This window comes from Electrona antarctica, assembly GCF_951216825.1.
Source record: "Electrona antarctica genome assembly, chromosome: 11".
Lineage (NCBI taxonomy): Eukaryota > Metazoa > Chordata > Actinopteri > Myctophiformes > Myctophidae > Electrona > Electrona antarctica.
The window spans coordinates 24,256,926-24,281,641 of NC_136792.1; the positions used below are offsets into that span (position 1 = coordinate 24,256,926).

At 41.2% G+C, this 24,716-nt stretch overlaps 2 protein-coding genes across 2 annotated transcripts in view; both read right to left on the reverse strand.

The window, feature by feature from the left end:
• Positions 1 to 12,232, reverse strand: part of gab2 (GRB2-associated binding protein 2) — a 99,417-nt gene extending 87,185 nt beyond the window's left edge. The window contains exon 1 of the mRNA XM_079513578.1: positions 11,694 to 12,232. Within this exon, the coding sequence (XP_079369704.1) occupies positions 11,694 to 11,765 (72 nt within the window). The 5' untranslated portion in view covers positions 11,766 to 12,232. The remainder of the gene's footprint in view (positions 1 to 11,693) is intronic.
• A 1,697-nt stretch (positions 12,233 to 13,929) lies between these two features.
• nars2 (asparaginyl-tRNA synthetase 2, mitochondrial) lies at positions 13,930 to 23,463 on the reverse strand. Its single transcript, XM_079514248.1, has 14 exons — positions 23,162 to 23,463; positions 21,807 to 21,916; positions 20,523 to 20,643; positions 19,601 to 19,741; positions 19,202 to 19,282; positions 18,999 to 19,108; positions 18,525 to 18,657; positions 17,945 to 18,043; positions 17,106 to 17,143; positions 16,929 to 16,995; positions 16,091 to 16,228; positions 15,862 to 15,959; positions 14,411 to 14,437; positions 13,930 to 14,156 (listed from the first exon to the last, which is right to left on the reverse strand). Exons 1-14 carry the CDS (start codon positions 23,318 to 23,320, stop codon positions 14,012 to 14,014), a joined length of 1,467 nt encoding a protein of 488 aa, XP_079370374.1. The 5' UTR covers positions 23,321 to 23,463; the 3' UTR covers positions 13,930 to 14,011.
• Positions 23,464 to 24,716: the final 1,253 nt, after the last annotated feature.

Consider the following 24,716-nt stretch of genomic DNA (forward strand, 5'->3'; position numbering starts at 1 on the left):
AAATGTTCACTACACAACATCAACTGTTTTCATTCTCTTGTCGGTGCACGTGTAGCAGGGTTTGTATTAGTTCCTCAACAATGAACTACAACACCGATGGTAAGTAGGCAGTAGGGCTGGAGTGGTATGCATTTGTAGTTATCGCATTAAATAAATGTTTACCGACGGTATAGCGCAGCTTAGCGCTATCTCTGGAAAAACGTTGTTTTGAATGGGGAATTTAAATAAATAAAGGGATTATTAATAATCACTGTTATGAAGTCGGTATGCATTACGCAACCACGGTATGGCTGTATTGCGGCTATTGCACCCAGCCCTAGTGGCAAGCCTGCCCATTAAAGCCGGTGTCAACCAGGTCTTTCACAACAGACAACTCGTCATCTGACATCCAAGTCACACACATCCAGCCAGTGTGCACTGCCCCCAGTGCAGTGGACATGACGTGAAGTACGGTACCGGTACGGACCCCTTAAAGGGAGGCAAACTCACTAATTCACAATAAAACACATCTGGGACTCAAGTCACCAAACAAGTACCCTTCCTCTTCCAGCTTGTGGATCCTGTGAAGTGGATTTATGTAGGCGTTCAGACAAAGTGTGGAACAAGGGAAATATGTGTGTGTGTGTGTGTGTGTGTGTGTGTGTGTGTGTGTGTGTGTGTGTGTGTGTGTGTGTCTTTCTGTGTGTCTGTGTGAGAGAGAGAGAGAGAGAGAGAGAGAGAGAGAGCTGAGTGTCTGTCAAAGCAGGAACTGGGAGGCGTTGTGATTTGACCTCCGGGGGCAAGGACTTCCCAAAGCCCCTCTGCAAAACAACAGCAGAGCTGGGCAGCTGACAGTGGGGGCTGAGTGAGGCCAGTGGTCCAACTGCCCTGAAAACCTACTTCCACAACCCTCCTCATGAGGAGGTTGGTGGTAGAGGGAAGCTATTATACACATTTGCGTGTCCGCAGTACAGTGGAAAATATAGCAGATTGTCTTTTGCAAGTCCCTAACATAACACCACTTTACAAATGCCAGTCCATTCCCACATCAAACACTGTGCTAAAGCGCGTTACAGTATCACAGCACATTGGATCTGGGTCTGGGTTGTGGCAGTGGTGGACAACGTAGTCAACCCCAGTATTTGAGTACAGCAATTCTACAGCAATTAACTTGTTAATGGGAGAAGTGTTCATTAATTCTTCCAAAACCACTAGTGTTTTTCAGTCAATACCCTTATTTTGAAGGCCCGCCGGGACCCGAGACGTGCACAGGATGTAGGAAAACGCTGTGTGTTGTGACGGAGGGTCGTCTTTTCTTTCACATGGAATATAAATGTTGTAACCGCGATCAACGGTTCTTTAGTTATATGGGACATTGAATAAAGCTTGTTTTGACCAAAAAACACAATCTGGGAAAAGAATCCGAGATAAATGCATTTTTCTAAATCTGATAACTGAAATATTCACTTCCGGTTCATTTCCGGTTGTATCTGTTACTTAGTAATCTCTCAAGAACAGATCTGAGCTGTGCTACCGAATCTGTCAGCAAGGCCATTCAGAACGTGTATACATTGTTGATAGTAGGAATGAAAACACAGGCGCACCACAGGAAGTGGAGGGCTGAGGGCGGGCCAAACGGGCCAACATCCTGTTATACACATTCTATTGAGGCCTGCCCCCAGAGGCAAATTCAAAGGAAAGAAACAGCAGAGGATGCCGTTTTTCCTTTTTGTTTTGACGATCGGTCCCCAGATTGGTTACTTAGCAACCTACATTCATATGTTGGCGAAGAGTGCAGTCTATCATACCACACACACATACAAAACCAGAGTTCTTGGCAAAGGACAGGATATTATGACAACACACTTGAAGCGAACAAGGCTGCCATGGGACTTTCATTTTGAAATTTCAAAGGAAGGTTTGAGGGGGAAGAGAAAGAAAGAATGGGTATGTGTGGGGCAGGAGACCGGGTTAACAAATGTTCACTACACAACATGAACATTTCCGGTTGTATCTGTTGCCAGAGGTGGACAGTAACTGAGTAAATGCCTTCTAAATCCTGACCTAAGTTTTCTGAAAAACCCCAAGAGGGGTTCCTGTCTAGAAGGGTTATAACACCAAAAGGGGTTCCCGCCCCGGAATGGGTTAATGTAGTTAACAGTTAATTTAGTATTTCCCTCCCTCTCTGAAATTATCTTGTATACAGATTGATTGTATAGTAGTCGATCTCTATACTCTGTAAAATTAAGAAAGAATAACATGATACAGAGACGGTGACTGCTTAATTAAGTTAATTTAGGACCTTCTAGCAGTTAATTTCGTTTTATTAAACACAATTCTTCCATGTAGCCCATGTTTTGTCATGCCATTATGCCCGTGGATATACAGAGTGAACTTAACAATGATACATTAATATGATAATACCTTTTATATAATCACCAACATGAATTATGTTTGTTATTTACAGCTAGGTAGAGTAGTGGGGCGAGGTGGAAAAGGGGCGACCGTACCTGTTACCATACAGATTTATGTCCTTAACTCGTGTCACATTTGCCATTGCCATTGAAAGGAGAATTCACGTCATATGTGTCTGAACAAATTGGCTTTTGGGGCAACAAACATTAAATGCCATTGACAATGAAAGGAGAATTTACGTCATATGTAGACGAGCAAATCGGCACAAAATAAATTCCATTAATCTTACATGATCATGGTGAAAAGATGAGTTTTTTTAAACATTGTATCATGGTTAAAAGATAACTTAAGTTGACAAATTAATTCATGAAGTATTGTATATTCATTTTTTATTGGATGATGTACGACGACAAGAGCGCCCCTCACTTCACACGGGTGTGATCTTTTTGATACTTCTTACATGGAACTACATTTCCAAAAAAAACATTTACTTTTACTCGAGTACTTTTAGATTGGCTGTTTTTTAAGGGGTGTTTTTAATCCAATGTCTGGCTGTAATTAAAAGTCTATGGGAGTGGTTCTCAAAGTGGGGTCTGGGGACCACCAGGGGTCCCCAGCAAAAGTAATTAATATAGCTTTACAATCATTTCAATTACCTCTTTATTTACTTTTAACACACGTCTTCTCTTCTGGGGGTCCATGGCACAAAACCTTTTCAGATAGGGGTCCACAGACTAGCTTGAGTATCTGCCATTTGTGAGCATTTTTGAAAAATCTTGTTTTTGGAAAAGTTTTGAATAATTTTGGATTTTTATTAATATTAATAATATATATATTTTTAACAAATCTTCTGTTTTGGGGGTCAGTGGCACATTTTTGAGGGGCGCTAGGCACTAGCCCCTCCTATGCCCAGCTTTGTGTGTTTGTGTAGAGTAAACACAAACATTGAAGTTGAACAAAAGTGTGTAAACAGAAACATTGAAGACAAAAGTGAGGACGCAAATTGTGATTGTGAAACGCCCAAAAACGTCACATCCGGTTTTAGCCTGGGGTAAGAATTTTCTATGGCTGCCAATGCAAGTTGGTCCAATCCTTAATCACATACGGACAAACATCTATGCCGATGCTATCTAACTTGCGGAGGTGGTGTGCCTTGTCCACGGGCAACAGATCTTTCAACGTATGGCATCGCTACTCTGCTCAATATTGTTTTGAAAATGCCGCAAATTGCATTGCAGTGAACGAGCGCAAATCACAACTTCCCCCGGTTGTGGGCGGAGTCAGTTTGAGGCGCTGTTTACGCGCCGTGGTGTCAGTGTATGTATGATAAGAGCGCCCCCACTTCACACGGGTGTGATTTTATTCATTTATTTTCAGATGGGGGTCCACAGACGAGTCCATGACATGAAAAGGTTTGAGAACGCCCCGCTCTACGGTCCACTATACAGGATGGTGTACAGGTACAGGACGGTTAAGTCCTTTGAAAGTGGCAGTAGCAGAGAAGAGAGACAGCTATCTATCACTTCATCAATATGATCAGTCTGGAATGTGCCAGTGTTTGTTTTTTCACTGTATTTGAGCAGACATGTTTGAAGATGTCTGATACACCAACGGACAGACAGAGGCGGTTGGGTTGGCTCTGGGCTAACCGCGCAGGGCAGTCCGTCTGATCTGAGGAGTGCTGTTTTTTTTGTGTGCGCACTCATTCATTCAGTCCTTAACAGAAACATACACCATTCACATGTGATTCATTGTGTGTATGATTGCTATCATTGCATGTGGCTAAGTGGAAGTCACAACACAGGGGTTGACGCTAAGGTCTCAGAGCGGGCCAAATACAGGTCATGTTCTAATTGCCCAAATGAGTACTAACTACTAGTTGTAAAAAGGTTGTGTATATTGTTGCTAATAATATTTAATGAAGATGGAATGCACTTGCCCGTCGGGCAACCTGAAAGCAAACTCCACTTGCCCGAACGCTTTATTTACTTGCCACGGGCAGTCAGACAACCGTTAGTGTCAACCCCTGTGTTCAACAGCACAATAATAGTCAAATTGCTCTAGGGTTACTAGTGTCAATTGTTAGTTTAGCAATAAAGAGAGAGGTTTCAGGGGTTGACACTAAGTCATGTTCTGGTCATGTCCAGAACATGACCTGTACTTGGGCAAGTAGAACATGATGTTCTACTTGCCCAAGGGTCATGCCCACTTGTCCGAAAAGTAAATCGTCCATTATAAAATGATAGGTAAAATTTTAATTACTGTTCAATTTAACACTTATTTTGTTGTACTTAAAAAACAAAACCATACCTCAATTCTTATGCCAAATACCTACATAGCTATGAATATGACCATGGGTTCACACACTTGTTATTTTATATTTTTAAGTGTTGCGGTTGCGTCCCCTCTCAAGTGATGAGGACTTGCCCGGTCGGGCAACCTGACAGCAAACACCACCTGCCCGAAAGTTTTATTTACCTGCCAGGAGAAGGTGGGCAACCCTTAGTGTCAATGTCTGGGTTTCCTTTGTTTACCTAATGTTAGGCAGTTGTATGTGTTACTGTAAAACTAATCTTTCAAGACAGATTCAGAGCTCTGCAGCAGAATCTGTCGGCAGCTCCCGTTATTTTTGTCCCAGACTCCCAGCGTTATTGTCATTGAGGTGGCTCTGTAGCATTTACCAGTGGTGGAAAAAGTAATCAAATGTTTTACTTCAGTAAAAATATTAATTAATGTACAACTACTCCAAGAAAAAGTCTGGAATTCTAAATGTAAATGAGTAAAAGTACAAATGTATTGGCATCAAAATGTACTTAAAGTAGGCTACTAAAAGTAGAAAGTACTCACTACTATGCACCATGCAAATGTCCCATTTAGAGTTTTCAAAAGTATACAAATATTGGCCGAAATGTATATAGCGCTGAAGTGTTTAATGTATGTTTTGTAATAAGAATCAAGGTAACTAGAAATACTCAAAGTACAAATACCTAAAAATTGTACTAAAGTACAGTACTTAAGTAAATGTACGTAGTTACTTTCCATCACTGTCATTTACGATAGTCACTCATATTTTATACACCGTTTCTGACGACAGATTTATTATTTCGGCGGCAGTAACATTAGCGCTTTCTCGCAGTCAGTTGATTCTTCATATCCACCGTGTTCATTTGTTTATTTTTGGAACACAGTTCTTATATGACGCAATATTAAACAAGTCTATGTGAATTCTGAATGGGGGTGAAAACTTGACCCAGGTAGGATGTGTGTGTGTGTGTGTGTGTGTGTGTGTGTGTGTGTGTGTGTGTGTGTGTGTGTGCGTGCGCGTGCGCGTGCGTGCGTGCGTGCGTGCGTGCGTGCGTGCGTGCGTGCGTGCGTGCGTGCGTGCGTGCGTGCGTGCGTGCGTGCGTGCGTGCGTGCGTGCTATGTCTATGTTGAAAACCAATGTTGTGTGTTCCAATGTTATTATTTTGACAACCTCATCTTAATACTTTATTGGTTCAATATTGATAAAATACACATTCATACTTTCACTTTGTTTCTAAAATTGACATATACAAGCTCACAACACACTTTGTAGATCGGCTACGTTTTGCTTCTTGTGTGCGATACTCGAATTATGCGGAATGACGGAAAACGTTGAAATACAGAGACAAAAGGTTTCTGCCTGACAACGATATTATGAATTTGACGTGCTTTCCTTCATCATCACTCATTGTAAGAGTATCGAGTGCCTGATCAGCATTCAAATAAAGCCAAGCCATTTGGGCTAGTGTGTGTGTGTGCGTGTGCGTGTGTGTGCGTGTGTGTGCGCGTGTGTGTGACCGTGAGATAGAGAGACACTGCAGTGGTACGTATGGGATTAGTCTCTTGTTTTCAATGTTCCTTCTGCTTTTTCTGGACAATGTTCAAGAACAGCAGACAGTCCCCTCCCACCCATTAAAACATTAAACGCCGCCCACCTCTGGTAGCTCCATGCCCAAAACATAATAATAATAATACTACTACTAAGTGATTCCTTTTGTGGCTCTCTCACACAGAAAGTCTCAATTTGTATTCCGTTGTCCAAGAAGCAACAGACACAACAGGCACTTCATACACAGACCTCTAAAAATTTGTAATATGTACATTTGTGGGAATACAGACATTCAGGGCTGATCATGTGTTTACTTTGCACAGCCAGGCCAGGATGAGTTTTCTAATCTAGAGAACGAGTGACTCACCAGTGACAGCCAACAGCATTTTGTAAACAATTACAAATGTACCCACACACACACACACACACACACACACACACACACACACACACACACACACACACACACACACACACACACACACACACACACACACACACACACACACACACACACACACACACACACACACACACACACACACACACACACACACACACACACACACACACACACACACACACACACACTTTGAGACCAGCTGCATGCATATACTGTATATTATAGGTCTCAACTGCCACAAGTGTTTTGCTCTCAGCATTTTGCATAGGATTTGCATGCCGGGCCAGTGGTGGTGGTGGTTCCAGTTCTGACTAATGATTACATAACCCCTACTGAACACTACACTACGCAGGTGGAGTCAACATGGCAGGCAGGTTCAAACCCACTGTCTGCTACGTTACACACCTCACATGCAACATCCATGGAGGTAGCCTGCAGCTATATCCAGAAGACTGAGATAACATTTTCACAGTGGCGGGCCGTGCCGAAATTAACTAGGCCTTCGAAATATTTTCGAAAAATAAATATTTATTATAAAATATAAATTTCGGCATCAGGCAAGTGCAGGGCCAGCAGAGAAGGCCTTGCTGGCCCTGACGGCACACCACTGCATTTTCATGTCAAGGAAGGGATCCTCATAAAAGAAGATTTGCACATTTGGCAAAATATTTCAACATTTTCTTTCAAAATGTTTTACTTTTTCATGGTTGCAGTCAGATCGGCCATTTTCGAATAGTCAAAGTATAAAATAGGGTTAAACTGTTCCTCATTTTGCCAAATCCAATCACGGACCCTTGAAAAAAAAAAAAAAAGCATTGACAACTGATTAACAAATAGAGCCCTTGTATAACCTGTTGTGGAATTCAGGGCATCCACTGGAGCAATACATTGACAAGGAGAGCACTGTTAAAAGGAATGATGTGCTGTGTATACCTTTCTATCAGAGAGCGGCCGGTAACTCACTAAAACTCTTAAAATAGATGTTCTATGCCACACTCTAATGTTACAATTATCTCCTCCTGCCCAAGACAAATAGCGCCTATGATGGTGAGTGATGCGCTTTACAATAATCATAACATGTAGCGTTGGGATGATAATCGTTATCGTTTATCATCCTATAAATAAAGGCATAAAATCCCCCAAACAAATCTTTCAAAGAGATAATAATAATAAAAATATAAAAATCGTATCGCAGAGATTTTTATTTATCATGAATGTCATACACTAGGATGAGTTTGTTTTTGTTGAGCTGCAAATTCATTATCACTTAAACACTCTATACTTGATAAAACAGACCTGTAAAGAGCGCATTTGGTGCGATCTTACCGTATTTCACTCTACATTACTCGATTCCCCAAAAATAGACAATCTTGTAGATCAGCTATTTTTGAACCCCTCGATTATAATTATACACAATGGGTGCCACCTGGTAGAGACGCTTGGGTGCCACGTGATGAGAAGCAATTCCAGTATGACGCGCATCCGGTTTTGGATGCCATCTTAGATGCTAAAGTATTAGCGCCAAGCTAGCAAGCTAACATGAGATCCATCCTTGCTCTAGAGAACGCCAATGTTCCAATCGCGAATCACCGGATGATCAGAAAATACCTCAGAACATCGGCGATTTGTTCAAAACCACGGACAGCGGGGTAGTTTCCGAGAAAGGAGCGCGCAAAGGCCGCGGCTAAAACAGAAGCTAATGTGGTCACTGCCACTGGTTGGTTGCGCAATGCGCACACGCAGTGCGGGAGGCATCCTTTGGTTAGACATAGCATTGGTTAGACATAAGGTTGGTGAGGGGTGCGTTAAGACAACCGGATTAAGGTTGGTGAGGGGTGCGTTAACACGACCAGATTAAGGTTGGTGAGGGGTGTGTTAAGGGTTGGGAGAGGATTAAGGTTAGGTTTAGGTGTGCTGCCCCGTGGGAGGTTAGGGTTAGGGTTTGAGATAGGTTGTAGGACTAATGACTGGTCTAACGACCAATGACTAGTCTAAACTGGCGAGGCCTTCACAAACAAACCCTAGCAACTGGAGCGATTCCAAAAATGGAAAATAGTGAGGCAATGTTATAGCGATATTAAACGCCTTAGATAGATAGATAGATAGATAGATAGATAGATACCTTTATAATCCCACAGGGCAAAATCAGTCGCCCAGAGGCGGCACAGCAGTTAAGGTTACAACATACACAAGTAAGGATAAGACGGATAAAAAGTACTGTAGTATACAGAAGAAACAAGGCAGAAGGAAAAGCAAGGTGCATCAAGAAACAATAATAATAAAAGTAATAAACAGGGCAAACAAGGAAAAACTAAAACATATATAAATCTATACAGTCGATCAGTGCGTCATAATTAAGTGTATTACTGCGTCTCATCATAAGAAAAACAAGACAAAAACAGTGCAAAGCCAAACAAAAAAAGTGTCCATTGGTCAGTGAAAGAAAGTGTGGGATGTGAATAAAACAGCACAAGATACACTCAGAAATGTCTTAAGAGGTCAGTCATGATTTATTTTTAATAAATCCAGATTATGCTTTGATTGTCCTAGCCAAGCGGCCGTTGTGTGTCTCGTAATCTTTCAGAGCAATAAGCACAAAGGACTTCCCAAGTCTTTCACACCTGCTAGTAAAGTAATTAAGACGAGTATACCTGTCCTTAGCAACAAATGTGTTATCACAATTATTTTTCCCACAATAATTGGGACATGTAATTTTCACATCGTCCCATCCCCTAATAACACATGTCATCCCCCAGTTTGTGGAGTTCAGACCACTTTTGGCATGGGAACACTTGAGAGAAGGAGCAGTAAGCTTGAAATAGGTTTAGGACATTAAGTTGTCAGCAATGTCAGATGACAGCAATACTGGTGAGTAAAATGGCCAGCATTGTCCCACGTCTGTCTCTCTCAGGGGTTAAAGTGGAAGGAATTCCTGATAAATACGATTACGGCGTTCACAAATCTGCCTATTCTGAACATTCCATCCCATTACACAATGCCGCGGTCAAAAACTGTGGGTTGGGTTGTTTGTGGATTATGCACCGTTTGTGGATTATAGCCTTTATAGGTGAGCGAGGCCGTTGCTCGCCTTGTTGGCTGAGGTCGGTGGCAAAATTGGGTCCAGGGACCCCTGATGGTGTTTACCCACTTTGGCACTTTAACCCCATAACATATTCCTTGAAACATTTCGACAACGCACATTTTGTGTGGGGGGTCCCTGCTGGCACAACATGTTCAATTACATATCAACATGGGGGTCCCTTGACATTAAAATGTTGGAGAACGAACCACTGGATTATAGACAGTTTATGGATTATAGTTGGGGGACGGTTGCTCGCCTTGTTGCCTGGGGAGATGTACTCACCATTACTCCATTATTATGCCTCTTTTCTTGCCTGTTTTGTTTGGGAGGGGGGTTTATACAGTTATGCTATCGAACAAGCACGTTTTTTTTCCTCTTGTAACCGTTGCAGCTGCACACACACACACACACACACACACACACACACACACACACACACACACACACACACACACACACACACACACACACACACACACACACACACACACACACACACACACACACACACACACACACACACACACACACACACACACACACACACACACACACACACACACACACACACCACGGTGGTCCCTGTGTAAACACACCGGGCAGGCTTTTAAAAGTGGAAGACAATGAGGAAGTGACAGCAGAGCGTGTGCAGCATTATGAAGACATTCAGGGGATGGATTTCCACATGAAACGGGGAGGGAGAAGCATGACATCACGGCAAAGTCAGTTAGGCAGGAACAGAGAGAGGGGGGGGGGGGGGGGTAACACAACACCACACATAAACAGTGGACAGCTGTATTTATGGGAGATTGTCTCATGGTTCTGCTGTATGTGCCATCATAAATCCTATTATCTGATTTAGTTAACAGCTACTCTGCTCTGACTGCACCCACCTAGCAGGGGTGTGTGTGTGTGTGTGTGTGTGTGTGTACGCGCATGCTTGCTTTCTTGCTATTTGTTTCAAAAAGCTACACTGTACAACATGTAGCCTTTATAACGTTGCAATGTGACATAGCTTGGTTTAACACAACGCTGCCTGTACCCCCACTAACTATTACTTTCCCTATTTTCTTAAACTGTTTTATTAAAGCTCCATTGAATTGTGTGCGTGCGTGTGCGCGTGCGTGTGTGAGTGTGAGTGTGAGTGTGAGTGAGAGAGAGAGAGAAACCTTTTTCAGTTTCACACATGAAAGTTTTTAACCAAGTCCAAGACACACACACACACACCACACCACCACCAGTGACATATCACTGTCTATTATGACATTATCTGAACTGAACCACAATGAAGAGCACGGCTACTCTATAATGTATAATACTATATACACACACATACAGTGACACACACACACACACACACACACACACACACACACTCACGCGTGACTGGGATGTCATGGAGCTTATATAGTGGCAGTTGCGCGCTGTTTAGTGTAAACTGTAGACATCTGTCCAGGGAGGACAGACGGGCTGATCTCACCCACGACGTTCTCCTAAGAACCCTAATACTAGTGAGCGGTCCGGTCTTATTATAGTATATAGGTCTAGGCTCTTAAAATGTGGCGTCTACAGTTCAGACGCTAATGAGTGTTGTTTCTTTTTGTAGTACAGTAGGTTGTATTGTCGAGCTGATGAATGGGACAATACCGCCAAAGGTCCCAGATGGCAGCTCCACCACGCACCTGCTAAAAACTGGATCTCAAATAATATCCTAGCCTTGGAAAGTCTATCATATACATAGATGTGTTTTACCGATAAATACGATCTAAAATTCGATCCTTGATCCAAGGCTAATGATATCACTCCATTCCCATTCTGTTTCACAGCACTTTTCCCACATCATGCGCAACAGAAGTGGCGTCATTCTTGTAAAATGAAACAATTTTTAATTTATAAAAAAAAGAAAAAAAAAAAAAAGACAAACTATATTAAATTGTCATGAGTTCTAGCCCTGTACTTACATATCGTCTTAGTTTTTTCTCCGGAGGAGACTTCCTCAGCCAGCCTTGGAAAATGATTTCTCCCCCGCTCATGTTTTTCGGATCAGTGTGGTTCTGGTGGTCCGTGGTCGCACGTCCAAGTTCCAACTCCTCTGCGTTCAGTTCTGACGGTACATTACGGGGGTCCCTGTCCTGTCCTGTCCTGCCCGCGGCTTGGGGGTCCCCACCCCCCGCGGGGTGCCTGCCTTGCTCAAAGTGCTTTCGGCGTTGTTTTGCCCCCCCTCAGTGGTGCGGTCTGCCCCTCCATTTGATAACACAGAACCACAAACAGAGGGTGCGCGCTCCGATCACACAGCTCAGCTGGCTCGTCCTTGGCGATCAGTCACACACTAACCAACCACCACTACCCGCCCGACGCCGCGGAAAATTCCCACCGATAGAGGAGCCGGTTCTCGGGGGCGAGGGGTTCACGCTCGGCCGGTGGACGGGACACATACACACACGGAGCTCCGCCGGCGGGAGAAGACTTGCACTGATGCACTGTAGTGTAGGAAGTGTTGGAGGGGTTGCCTGCAGTTTGTTTTCCACTTCATGCCACGCCTACTCAAAGGCAAAGGGATGGGCGGCACGCAGTGTGTGTGTGTGTGTGTGTGTGGGGTGGATACAGTACACACAATGATTAATAGTCATTGGTTGTGTTCCATTTGAGAGACAGACAGACAGACACACACACACACACACACACACACACACACAGGATGTTGGGCGACACCGTAGTACGGCGATGTGCCTTTGCCAAAAAGAACAGATCCATTCCACTGTTGACTGTTCCACATGTATACAATATTAATAATGTTATATTATTGATACTTTATCTCATGAGGAGGCTGTGATGCACACTGCGATTTTATAGGACAATTTCAGGATAATCAGGACGGTTTAATACTACGCTTTCCTGACTCCTGAAATTGTCCTTTGACTATATAGAAGTGTATATTTGTACGTCTCTAAATGTTTTGATGAATTGAACAAGGTGGACCCTCCTGTAAACAAGTGTAATGCTTAATTGGGTCGTCCACTCACAGTTAACAGTCTTTGTATTGAGTTTGTGCTTGAAATGTACTGTAATTCTGTTTAACTGTTAATAAATATTTCAATCAATCAATCAATCCTATGAAATCAGTGTGCATGGATTATTTTTTCTTATAAAAGCGTTTCTACGGCTTAATAAAGAAGAACAAATTTAGTTTTCAATAATAGAATATTGCTACATATTCGCAAGTTCCTTAAACAAAAAAATGGAAAAAGCACCATCTGGTGGAAGATGTGACAAATAACATGAGCTTGTGGACGGTTTTGAAACTTGTTTGCAAAACAATACCCATTATTTTCTGTAGAGTAGACCTGTTCATTATTTTTATTTGGGAAGGAATAGTTAATGATGACAAGCCATGGATTGTTAAGTGATTTGATTTCTCAATCAATTCTAAGCCAATTAAATTAAATAAAGCCTATCCTTAAATTATAAATACCAGTGAGTGACTATGTTTGTCATGGTAGCTGCCATACTGACTGGGAATTACATGGGGATCAGAAGGCTGCCGGTTTGAACCTCGGCTGTCGGCTCAACCAATCAGCGTCAAAATGCCCCTGAGCAACACTTAAACTAAGCATACTGTACCCTGACTGCTGTATTAAATACAGGGTGCAACAACAATGCAAGTAGTGCTGTCATAATGACATTTCACTTGACGATTGTCATACAAATAATTGCGATTAATGATTTAATTGTGTTATTAGTATTGAACATTGAAACAAATTATTTCTATTTGCCTTTTAGGGTTCGTAAACATTTGCAAAGGGCAGATATGTAAAATAAAAGTATATACAGAAATATAAAGAAATTACTGACATATTTTATATACTTTTAAAATATTTTTGGGAAAAATGTATGAAATGTTTTGGAAACGATTATGTTAACGCAAAGTATGCTTCTTCTATGCTTAACCCATTTTGACCTGAGATCAGATTCTAAAAATGTCTTCTACATCCTGACAGTTTTCTGAAAAAGCTGTTTCTACGTCAGTGGTTCTTCGATTTTTCAAAAATAGCAGATCTACAATCTCGTAGCGCGCCACTCAGTGGCGCGCTATGAGCTTGTAGATCTGCTATTTTTCAATAGCTAAAGCATAACATAATGCTAACACCAAAAGGGGTTAAATAATTCAGCATAGAATAAAGAGGCCTACATATAATATGTCACTGGTAATATCATTCAAGGTTTAATTTTAAGCAGTATATGACAAAAGACAACAGCTCTAATAATATGGAGTTACAAATCACAGAATGCATGAATGGGAAAATCGAGGAAATGGGATTACATCTTTTATGTTGTCAACCCCTAAAATGCACTGCAAGTACCGCTCAAATCCCATCCCAAATCCACCATGAGGGACAGAGCCAAAGCGCCTCAGATCCAGATACCTGAAAGATGCAGTGTATTATTAGTCCAAAGTTCAGACACCACAGAGCCATTCATATGGAGCTAACATAGAAAAACAATTTCAAACAATTTTGCGTTTTTCGTAAATGATCATACTACTGCGTCACAGTATCAGAGTATCAGATCTGCAAGCTCGAAACGCGTTACCAGCTGTGGACAAAATTTGTCCAAACTTAATGAGGTTTTCATTTAATGAGGTTTTCACCCAACAGAGACGATAAGTCAAATGTTTTACCATTGATATGAGTCTTCTAGTCCAGCTCTGGAAAAAAACAAAAACTGGTTATCATTATCAATATTTATTGATTAAAACATTTCTCAATACAGTTTGTTTGCTATTTGGGTTGCCATAATTGTTTTTGTGTCACCTGTGTGAACAGTTACAAAAACAACTATTTTCTATAATATGTATCCAAAATGTTACTTTCTTGCTCTGTATGTGACAGCCATATTTAATATGATATCGAATATGGAAATCAAGGTCTCAGGTCTCAAACATAATCTCAAAAACTACTGGCTGGGTTGCTGTATAATTTACTGTGCACCTTCATGTGTGATGGAAAATTACGATATACAAATGATTTGTTGTGCATAATATGTTGTTTTTGCAGACAAGCAGTCTCTGCCCACAGTTACAGAAGTTCTCCTTTATATTGTTTGAACATATATTCAGTTATTTTGAGACTACTGTGCAACCAGGTCAATATATAGAATAATCCTTATATGGCATAAGGATATGCTGGTGAAACCAGGTGTTTGTGAAGAAAAGATAAGAACTAAAGCACAGCGAAAGGCTCCGTCATTATCAACGGTCGGGGGATCGATCGTAGTGGAGATAAATATATTATATAGATAAATACTTAACGCATTTAGGATATTTGCTATATACTGTAGATAGCAACAAGAACCCCAAAAGGGGTTCTCGTCCTGAATGGGTTAAAAGGTAAAGTGAGAAAGTTATTAAAAGGCATTTGTTTTCATCAGACTATCCCGACCTGCCGCGCCTGACAGCAGACTGAACGCGCACTGCGCAGTGATGTCAAATATTTGCTCGCTGTGTCTCTACCTGAATGAGTTAACACAGATGTGGTCGTACCCCAAAAACCTTTTATTGGTTGGCTTTTTGGGTGTTGGTCTCGCATAGTCAGACAACTATTCCACAATCTCCGAATGCTATATAGACTGGAACTACACCTCCTGAAATCCGAGCTCAGAAGCTGCCATTTCCATTGACGAGAATATATTTTAAAATATCTTTACATTTTATTTCCATTGCTGCTAAGCAGCAAAGCTAGATATTCTTAGATGACTTCGATTTATATTAGGATACATTTGCGCGAGTGTAAAGACGAAACGAAGTGGGGAGGAGGCTTCACTTCCGCTTTATCGCTTGCTCATGATCAGACTGTATGATGGAAGTATTTCAAATTTGCGAGAGGCAACAGTCTGGCCATGCGAGACTAATGTGTGTGTGATATATTAAAACAAGGAGACCTCTGTGTGTATGTGTGAGCGCACGGCGTGTGTCCGTGCTGTAGCTTGATAGTATTGCTTTCCTCTACTCACCAAGGATGTGTTTACACTAAAACGTTTTAAACTGATAGAATACTTGAACCCAGTGAGGAACAGATAAATGACAACACCAAATCTGAATTTTGAGCATAAAACAATGTCTTGAGTGCTTACTGTGCCAGCCTGGCCCCAAGCATATCCAGTCTCTCCTCCCTTAGAGAGCCTCCACAAAGCTCTCCTATGCCTGGAACCAGAAGGTCCACAGCGGCAGCCTATTGGACAAAGAACAATCAGGCTAAGATATGCAAACAGTCACGATAATCCAACCGGCATTACCAGGATGAATTGAATGGGTAAATCATTGATGCACACTCTGCATCTTAACTACGTCAATATGGCTTACTGTATGCCGGGGATGATCCTGGTTGTCTCTTGCATAAAAGGGCTTCAGGTCATAAGGGTAATCAGTGACAAACAGGGGGATGTTGCCACAATGGTTCACCAGATACTTTTCATGTTCCGTCTGAAGGTCACAGCCCCACTGTGGAACAGAGGTCAACATGTCAAGATCATCTGAAGTGTGAGAGACTGTGTTATGCAGTTAACTGGAGTACTGTAGATTAGAACGATAAGTGTTAACAGAAAGACAATGTCACATGTACATTATAATTTTAAGCATTTGCAGACTTGTAGGCTAAAGGACAGACAGACAGACAGACAGACAGACAGACAGACGGATTTTATTTCTTCAAGTTCAGTTTTTCTTCGAGTTCACCTCCTATGGACGAACATCTCAAAATATTTTGTTCCAGGGACCCCCACAAGCAAATACAATACAATACAATAATACTTCTTAGCTCAAATCTAAAATGGCACAGCTGCTTTCCTGGTTTTAATGGGTTAAGACAATTTTATCAAGCCTAATTCAGTAACTGATTAGCCTGATTCAGTAACAAGGGCAAGACATTGGTAATTTACAGTGAGTTTAGGAATGAAATACTGCGACAAACCCCCTGCGACATACTAGCGGCATGTCCAGGGGGTGTACTTGTACATCAAGCTGCCTCACGCTACAGAAACAGGAGATAGGCTCCTACCCTTTGGGCCTCATGGCTCGGCAAGGCTACTTTAGGAAAGAAATAAAAAGGGTATATGATTCAGTGTTTATGTGTGGGGGGGAGGGACATGAGGTAATATCACCACTCTACAGAGAGAGAACAAAAACAATCAATATCACTTACATCTGTTTTGAAGGTAAACGTCTGAGAGCTTCGGTTCAAAACATCTATGGCCTCGGTGTAGGAAATCCTAAGATTGGAATTAAATAGTTCAGTCAAGGTCCTGTGATGGCCAATCACAGTCTGTATTGTTCCTGTATGTTTATGACTCTTACAGTAATATGTTGATAAAACACTTACGTGTTAAATTTCCTGGTCAGCATGGCATCTACATTTTGCTTAGACACAGATGGAAGAGAAATGCTATAAGCAATAAGGAATTTAGTGTCACAGTGTGCTATATCTCATATCAAATGTTTCAGTGTGTTTCAGCATTGTTTCATACTGTAGATAATCAGTTGTACATTTCGACAACAATTGCTCACATTGTGTACACCTGACTTCTGAAAAGTTAGAGTAGCTATATCTCAAGTTGGAAAGTCCCTGCTGTATGTGGTTTGGCTATCTATGATCTCCACAGATTTGCATTGTGGCCAGTGGTGGATGAGGTACTCACATTTTGCACTTAAAGTACCAATACCACCTACATGTAAAAGTCAAGTATTCAAAATGTACTTGAGTAAAAGTACAAAAGTATACTTAAATACAGAAAGTAAAAAGTACCTGTTTCCAAATGTCCCATTTCACAAGTTTCCAAATTCCTAGCAAATATCCAAGTTCACAACGCATTGCTTTGTGAGCTTGTAGATCGGTTCAAATAGCTATAAGTATGCATAGGGCTGAAGTGGTTAATGCATGTTTTGTAATAATAATCAAAATCTACAAAGTTAACTAGTAACTAAAGTTTGGAGTAAAAAGTGCAATATTTGCCAATGAGATGGAGTAGAAGTAATTGGACACAAAGAAAATCCAGCACTTGAGTAAATACACTTATAGTTACTTTACACCACTGATTGTGGACATGTTCGTGAGAAGAACCTGCGGCCTCTTCAGAACTTTTGGAGATCACGGACACACACAGCAATAACTCAGTAATCAGCAGTTTCCAGTTTAGTTCCGTAATGTCCTCCAACACTCACCCTGTGTCCGACGGCAATGTGCTTGTGAAATAAATGTATGTCCTCCGCACAGCGAGCCAAGATGTGTTCCGTGGCAGACTTGAACATGTCCTCCATGACCTAGGGAAGCATATGGCCCAAGCAGTTTTAGATTTGTGATGTCCACAGAAAAAGATGCTTGTGAAATGAACTTGACCAGTGTTGCCAGATGTGCTTATTATAAGCAACTTTGGGCTTGTTTTTCTGTAAAGTTCCTTGTAAATATTGATAGTATTTTGATAGTAGTTCTTTCTTGTTTCTTCTTGCTAATTTGGGCTTGCTTGCTTCCATAAGTTTTTTTTTATTATTGTTTAAACCAGTGGTTCTCAAACATTTTCATGGGACCCCCAAATGAATGCAAATATTTGGTTGAAAATACACAACGATCAGCTTTTTTAAAATAGCAGACGTATATATGCAGGTTAGAAAGTGCTCATTTGGGCATGTTTTCTTAGAACTGGTTGGTTATTTATTTCGCAAAATCTGGCAACAAAGAACTTGACGCACTTATCCCTGTGTTGAACAACACACAGAGGGGTCAAGGTCAAGGACAATGACGTGCCTTGGTGATATCCTCCAAGGACTGTGTGAAGGAGATCTCGGCCTCCACCATGTAGAACTCAGCCAGGTGACGCCTGCTCTGGGAGTTCTCTGCACGGAACGTTGGCCCAAATGTGTAGACTCCAGGAAAAGCTCTGCAAGATATAGTAGAAGAACAGGCCAGAATGACAAATGTGTGTGTTCATTGCTTTCACTTTCACTTTTTGTTAATCTGCTGTGTACATTGTAATACAGTGTAATAATTAATATTATGTATTTATGTATTTAACTCTCGTGCGCGTTCCTTCTCCGCTATGTTGTACATCTATACAAACTATAGGATGCCAGGTCAACAAATGAACCTGGCATCTGTCTACATAACATAACATATCATAACATCTAAATTGAATGTTAAACCCAGGGCAAGTGCCACAGGCTAAGGTGGAGTCTAAAGAGGCGAGTCAGCTAAATGGCCAACGTATAAAATTGCTCTCACCCCGACATCACCTCCAAATGCAACTGTCCAGACACAGTCAGAAAGGCTGGGACAGAGAAGAAGTGGCCATCACTCTCCCCTTCCTTCTCCGTGACATGATGGCCAGAGGGCTGAGGTAAGAGCACATGCCATGTATCAGGAGATTTCAGAAAAATGCTATGTTGAAATGTTTGCAATTTAACAAAACTCACATAGAGACACACCTCAACTTTAAAAAGCTCTCCTGCCCCTTCACAGTCATTTGATGTGATGACTGGAGTGTGTATCTGCAAAAAGCCATTTTCCTGCAAAATCAGAGGAAGGGGAATGAGTCATCCATTACATTCTGCAAAATTAATATTGCCTGCTGTCTGAATGTCAATTTTAGTCATATCACAGGTTTACAGGTATAAAGAAGTGAATGAAATTGTTTTTTGTGTCGAGGGCAGAGAGAGGGAGAGCAAGGATAAAAGAAACGTGTTTAATGTTGCGTTATCATTGCAATGAGCAATGATAACCCAAAGGCATAGTATAGAACTTTGCTCTGTATTTACATAATAAAACAATATATAACATTTTTACGTGACAACATGTCTCCTGGTTCTGAATTTAACTGAACTCACCCTGAAATAGGACTGGATTGCTGCAGTGGCTTCACTTCGTATTCTTAGCAAAGCACTGAAGATGTTTGTTCTACATCTCAGATGAGGAAACTGGCGAATATACTCAAGACCATGCCTCTCTTTGATTTTGAAGGGGAATTCCTGCAACCAGAGGAAGTGGCAACATAGTCATTTAGAAAGAATAAAATTCGCACTCAGTAATAGTAGGAGTCTTGTTTAATAAAGTTAGGATCCACAGCAGCAGTCAAACCAGACAGACGTGTTTCGGTGCACAGGCCATCGTCAGTGTCGGAATACCGACGAAGGCCTGCGCGCCGAAATGTCTGATTACAGACAAAACACATGGTTAGTGAAATCCATATCGTCACTGTCGGGCAGAAACCTTTTTTGTAAATGAATTCCCTACTTCGTCCTACAAGAATGTTACACAAAAGTAGAAAACATAAGTCTGCGAGCTCACAATGCGTTGTTATTTTATAAGGATTTTGATAAAGATAATGAAAGCGGTTATGTCTGTCTGAGGGTTTTATAAATATTTAACCAATGAAGAGAGCTTGTGACTAAATAATAACTGCATTGGATCCATAGGAACACAGTTCTTCTTTTACATTTCCTGAACAAGGTTTCCACCTGACAGCAACGATATCGTGTCGGGTGGAAACCTCATATGTCCAAAACTGTTTCTTTTCAGGATTCAAATTCAAAAATGGCAAAAGTAGCAAATCTACTAGCTGAAAACGCATTGCTTTGTGCCGCATATCCAGCTTGTGGATCTGCTACTAGGGCATATTGTACATTTCCAGAAATAAATTTAAATAAGTAAATAGAAATAAAAAATAAACAAAAAAGTTAAAATATGGAGATAGGTGTCTGCCCGACAGCAAGATACATGGATCTTAATTAAGAGAGAAGTGCTATTTACCACAGGGTTACATTCCCCCACCACTCGGATGTGGTCTGCTTGAAGTTCAACAGGCTGCTTTCTGTTTGGACTTTTGACAAGGCAGCCAGTGACTTCAACAGCACTCCCAAAGGTGAGCAGCCTTGATGAAGCAATTAGAAAATGACAATGTACTTTCATTCAATAAAACATCAATGTAACATCAATGTAGGCCTGAAATGCTATGATTAAACCCATATTTAATACTTTGTCGTACAACTGCATCATGATTGGCTTTTTAATTCATTTAAAATAATTGTCATCATTATAGTGATGGACGGGAGCACTATAATTAACAGTGACGCCTGGTTGAAAGTGGTTAAACTATTAACTCACTCAGTGCCACAGGACACCTTATGACGCCTCCCCCTTATGGGGCATATGGGTTAGGACCACACAATTATTTAAAACTTTTGGCTTGATTACGATTAATGAAATATATATATATATATATAAAGAAACAAGAGACTTAATTCAGGATGAATTTTCCATCCAGTTAATACTTGCGCATGCAGAGCACGCAAGTATTGTGGTCGGCTGGACCAAAAGTGGTATGTATGATATGCATGGTATGGTGGTCCCTAATTGGCTGTTGATGGTGACTTAATTACGATATGTTTCAATGTTGGGTGGGTAAACGGTAACGTATGGATGTATACATGTATATATGTATGTATGTCGGTAAGAATGGTCCATATATGGACATCTAGTGGTGATCAGATGTAACCAATTGGCTAATTTTGGCCCTGTCCAGAGGCTGGGCAGAGGCCTTTTGTGGCGGTTCTGGCCAACGCGAATCTGCCAGTGGCAAAAACATTGCCTATCCACGACAGTGTGATATGAGTCTGGCCAAAAAGCCAGGCTAGTTCTGGACAACCGTGGGTCCGACGGACTCGACATCAGGCACTGCACTCCCTGTGAGGGTGTGGAATTTGAAGTTGCCGAATTTGAAGTTGGTGGAGTGAACAGTTCTCGAGTTAGGTGGATTACGCACGCACGCACGTCGCACGCGTTATGCTTAGCTGTGATTGGACCATAGCAGTTTGGGGAGGGGCTAAGCTATAGGTCAATTGTCCTTTACACTTTAAATATAATTTGGAATTTCTTGCTGAGAGTGCAAACTGGGTTGGAAGGGGTTCCAGCAGATCAATAATGTGGGCAATGTGATCTTCCTCTCTTGTTCCCTGATTGGGGCCAATTAGATACTCCCCTTCTTCTAGATGTGGATCAATTTCCCAGCCCTAAATATGGGTCCTTAGTCCTTACGTGTCATTCAGCTCAGGACTGGCAACAATCTGTAAAAGCTGCAAGGTGCTCCCATCGCTCACATGGAGGAAGAGGTTATCCTTTTGTGGTCGGACGGACCGAACCCAGCCCTGCAATACAAAAGGAAATACAATCAATTATTACTACTGTACTACCTACACATTAGAACCCAAGTCCAAAAGACTAACTTGTACCTGTCGAAAGCATGGTTTCACTGTCTGTAGTAGGACCCCCATAACTTGGATAGTGTACCAATGGAACCTCATTTGTATACTCCCACAGTTACAGACATGTGCATCAGTTGTTCAGCTACCTTGGGTCCATTTGGAACCCCCACAAGGAACCCTGAGAGTCCCCAGACCCCACTTTGAGGAGCACTGCTCTAAGTGGTTTTCATTTTTCATTTTTATGTGTCCGGTGACACATAAGTGGGTCTGGCAGGGGCCGGGTGGGTCGCGGTATAGACAACAATGTATATTATTTAGTTGTGCACATCACAATTTTAAAGCAAAACTACTTTGTTAGAGTTAGAGTTGTGTAGTTATCTTGTTATTGTGTAGTAACTCCAACCATTGGTGAGATATCTTCAATTTACAGTTTAGGCATTTAGCAGATGCTCTTAATCCAGAGCGATTTACAGTAAGCAAGAACAAAAAACATGGTAATACATCAAATACATCAAAAATAGTCATCATGAATCATACGTAAGCCAAGAACCTAACAGGTGAATATCTATATAATGAAACTATGCATAATTGCATACACTATAGAGTGCTATGTCTACATAGTGATTATTTACGTTACATTAGATGAGCCTATGCATTCAACTTTACTCTATTGATTAGAAATTGTCAAATTGATATTGCAAAATATCACCGACCAGCATTGCACAATGAATCAGCAGCGAGTGATTCTCTGAGAATATTTTTGGATGATAAGATTTTTATTAGAGCTATTATTGGAGCTATTCTTCTCAGCAATCTTTGGAGTTACATTGTAATTTTTGTTTAATTTATTTTAGATACAACTCATGCATGCCAGGAAAGCCATATAAACCTTACAGATTGTAGGTTTTAATAACCTCTAGTCCATAGCTCTAAAGCCGAGCTATGGACCAGCCAGAGCTAGGTTTACTTTTAATGAACACTGAGAATTTTACTGTGTGTGCAGATATCAATCACAAACCTGGTCTGAGAGAAATCCTTAACCAATAACCACACATACGTGGAATGGATGCTACATTTCAGAGACAATGAAGGATGACTGCCTGGTACTTAAGTTACACATAAAACAACACATAGCATGACGGTTAATATATCACCAGTAAGCATGCAGTTACAAATAGGAGTCTGTACCTGTACTTTGATGCGTGTTCCCACTTCTGTCCCTGACAATGCTTCTGTGACTCTGATCTTCCTCGGTGCATTATTCCTCTTACAGTAATGCCGAATGGCACCACACACTGACACGTTACCTGCTGCACGAGCACATGTCTTAACTACACGCGGCAACATTGTGTTAGAAGCTGCTTGTATGCCCTATAAAACCATTCAAGATCTGAACACTTTTCGTTGTTTTCTATTAATAACAATCTGGCTGACTTACTTTCACATTTAGCCCTCTCTCTTTGCTTGGAGATCATTCACGTAAGAATGACTTCCTGTTTAAGGCCCAACACGATTGGTGCAATTTAATGACGCGGTGCTCGAGCAACCAATCGTATTTCGGTTTCTTGCAGCAAGTGATCCAGCGCACCTGGAAGCTGTAGTTCTTTTTGTGTGTGTGCAACAACAGACTACAAATTCTGGACCAAACATTTCTCTTTCTCTCAGAGTCGTTTTTATTTTATATTTGTCCAGTAAATCACAACATGTTAAGAATGTATTAAAAATATGCCTACTATAGTTATTGCCACTTGCTAAATGGATCAATTAAATTAACTGTCACTATAATAATAATAATAATAATAATAATAACTTTATTTGTAGGCTATAGTACCTTTCATGACATGAAATGCAGCTCAAAGTGCTTTACAGAGCAATAGAGAAAAAAAAGAGAAAAGCTAATTTTCACATTAAAATAATAGCAGTAATGCAATACAGTGAGGACATGAATAACTATTAAAGGATTTTAAAAGCTCAACTAAAAGCAAGAGTGAGAAGTAGGCCTATGTATTGAGCTGTGCTTTAAAATGTCTACTCTACAGGCTGCCTGTCGAAGGTATGGGAGTTTGTTCCACACCGTCGGCCCGTAGAAGCAGAAAGCTGCTTCACCGTGTTTTTTATTTGCGATTCTTTTAGGCACATCGAGTAGGCAGTGGAGGACCTAGGGGCGGTTTAGGACATCTAGGCAGGCAGTCATGTAGGTAGGCCGTAGGAAGTTGCGAGACCATTGGGAGCTTTATAAACAAGTAAAATAATTTTAACATCAATCCTAAAAACAACCGGGAGCCAATGCAGTGAAGCTAAAACTGGAGAGAAGCCCACACTCTGTTTTGGAGGGGGAGCGAGCAGAGAATCCAGGCAGCTGTGCTTAATTAACCTTTTAGAATCACAATTCTAGGTGCATATACAGCCTATTAGTATGTGAGGACAATCTGATACTGCCAGCCAAGCAATAAGATGCCATGGACAATTATTTGTTCAGCTATGCACGTCTGCTCTGCAGCAGGTCTGCCAGCAGAACACAGAGAGAAGCCATGCTTAGATCCCTCCATTGTACTAAAATGTTCCTTGGCGAAAATAGCCAATTTACAAGCTCACACACATCATGGTGTAAAGCTGCTATTTTAAGCATGTGACAAAGTGATGCTGTCATAAAATAAGAGATCTACAAGCTCACGGATACGATGGTGCCGCTTGCTGACAAGAACTGCTTGCTAACAACATCATCATGTCTGATTCATTCCTC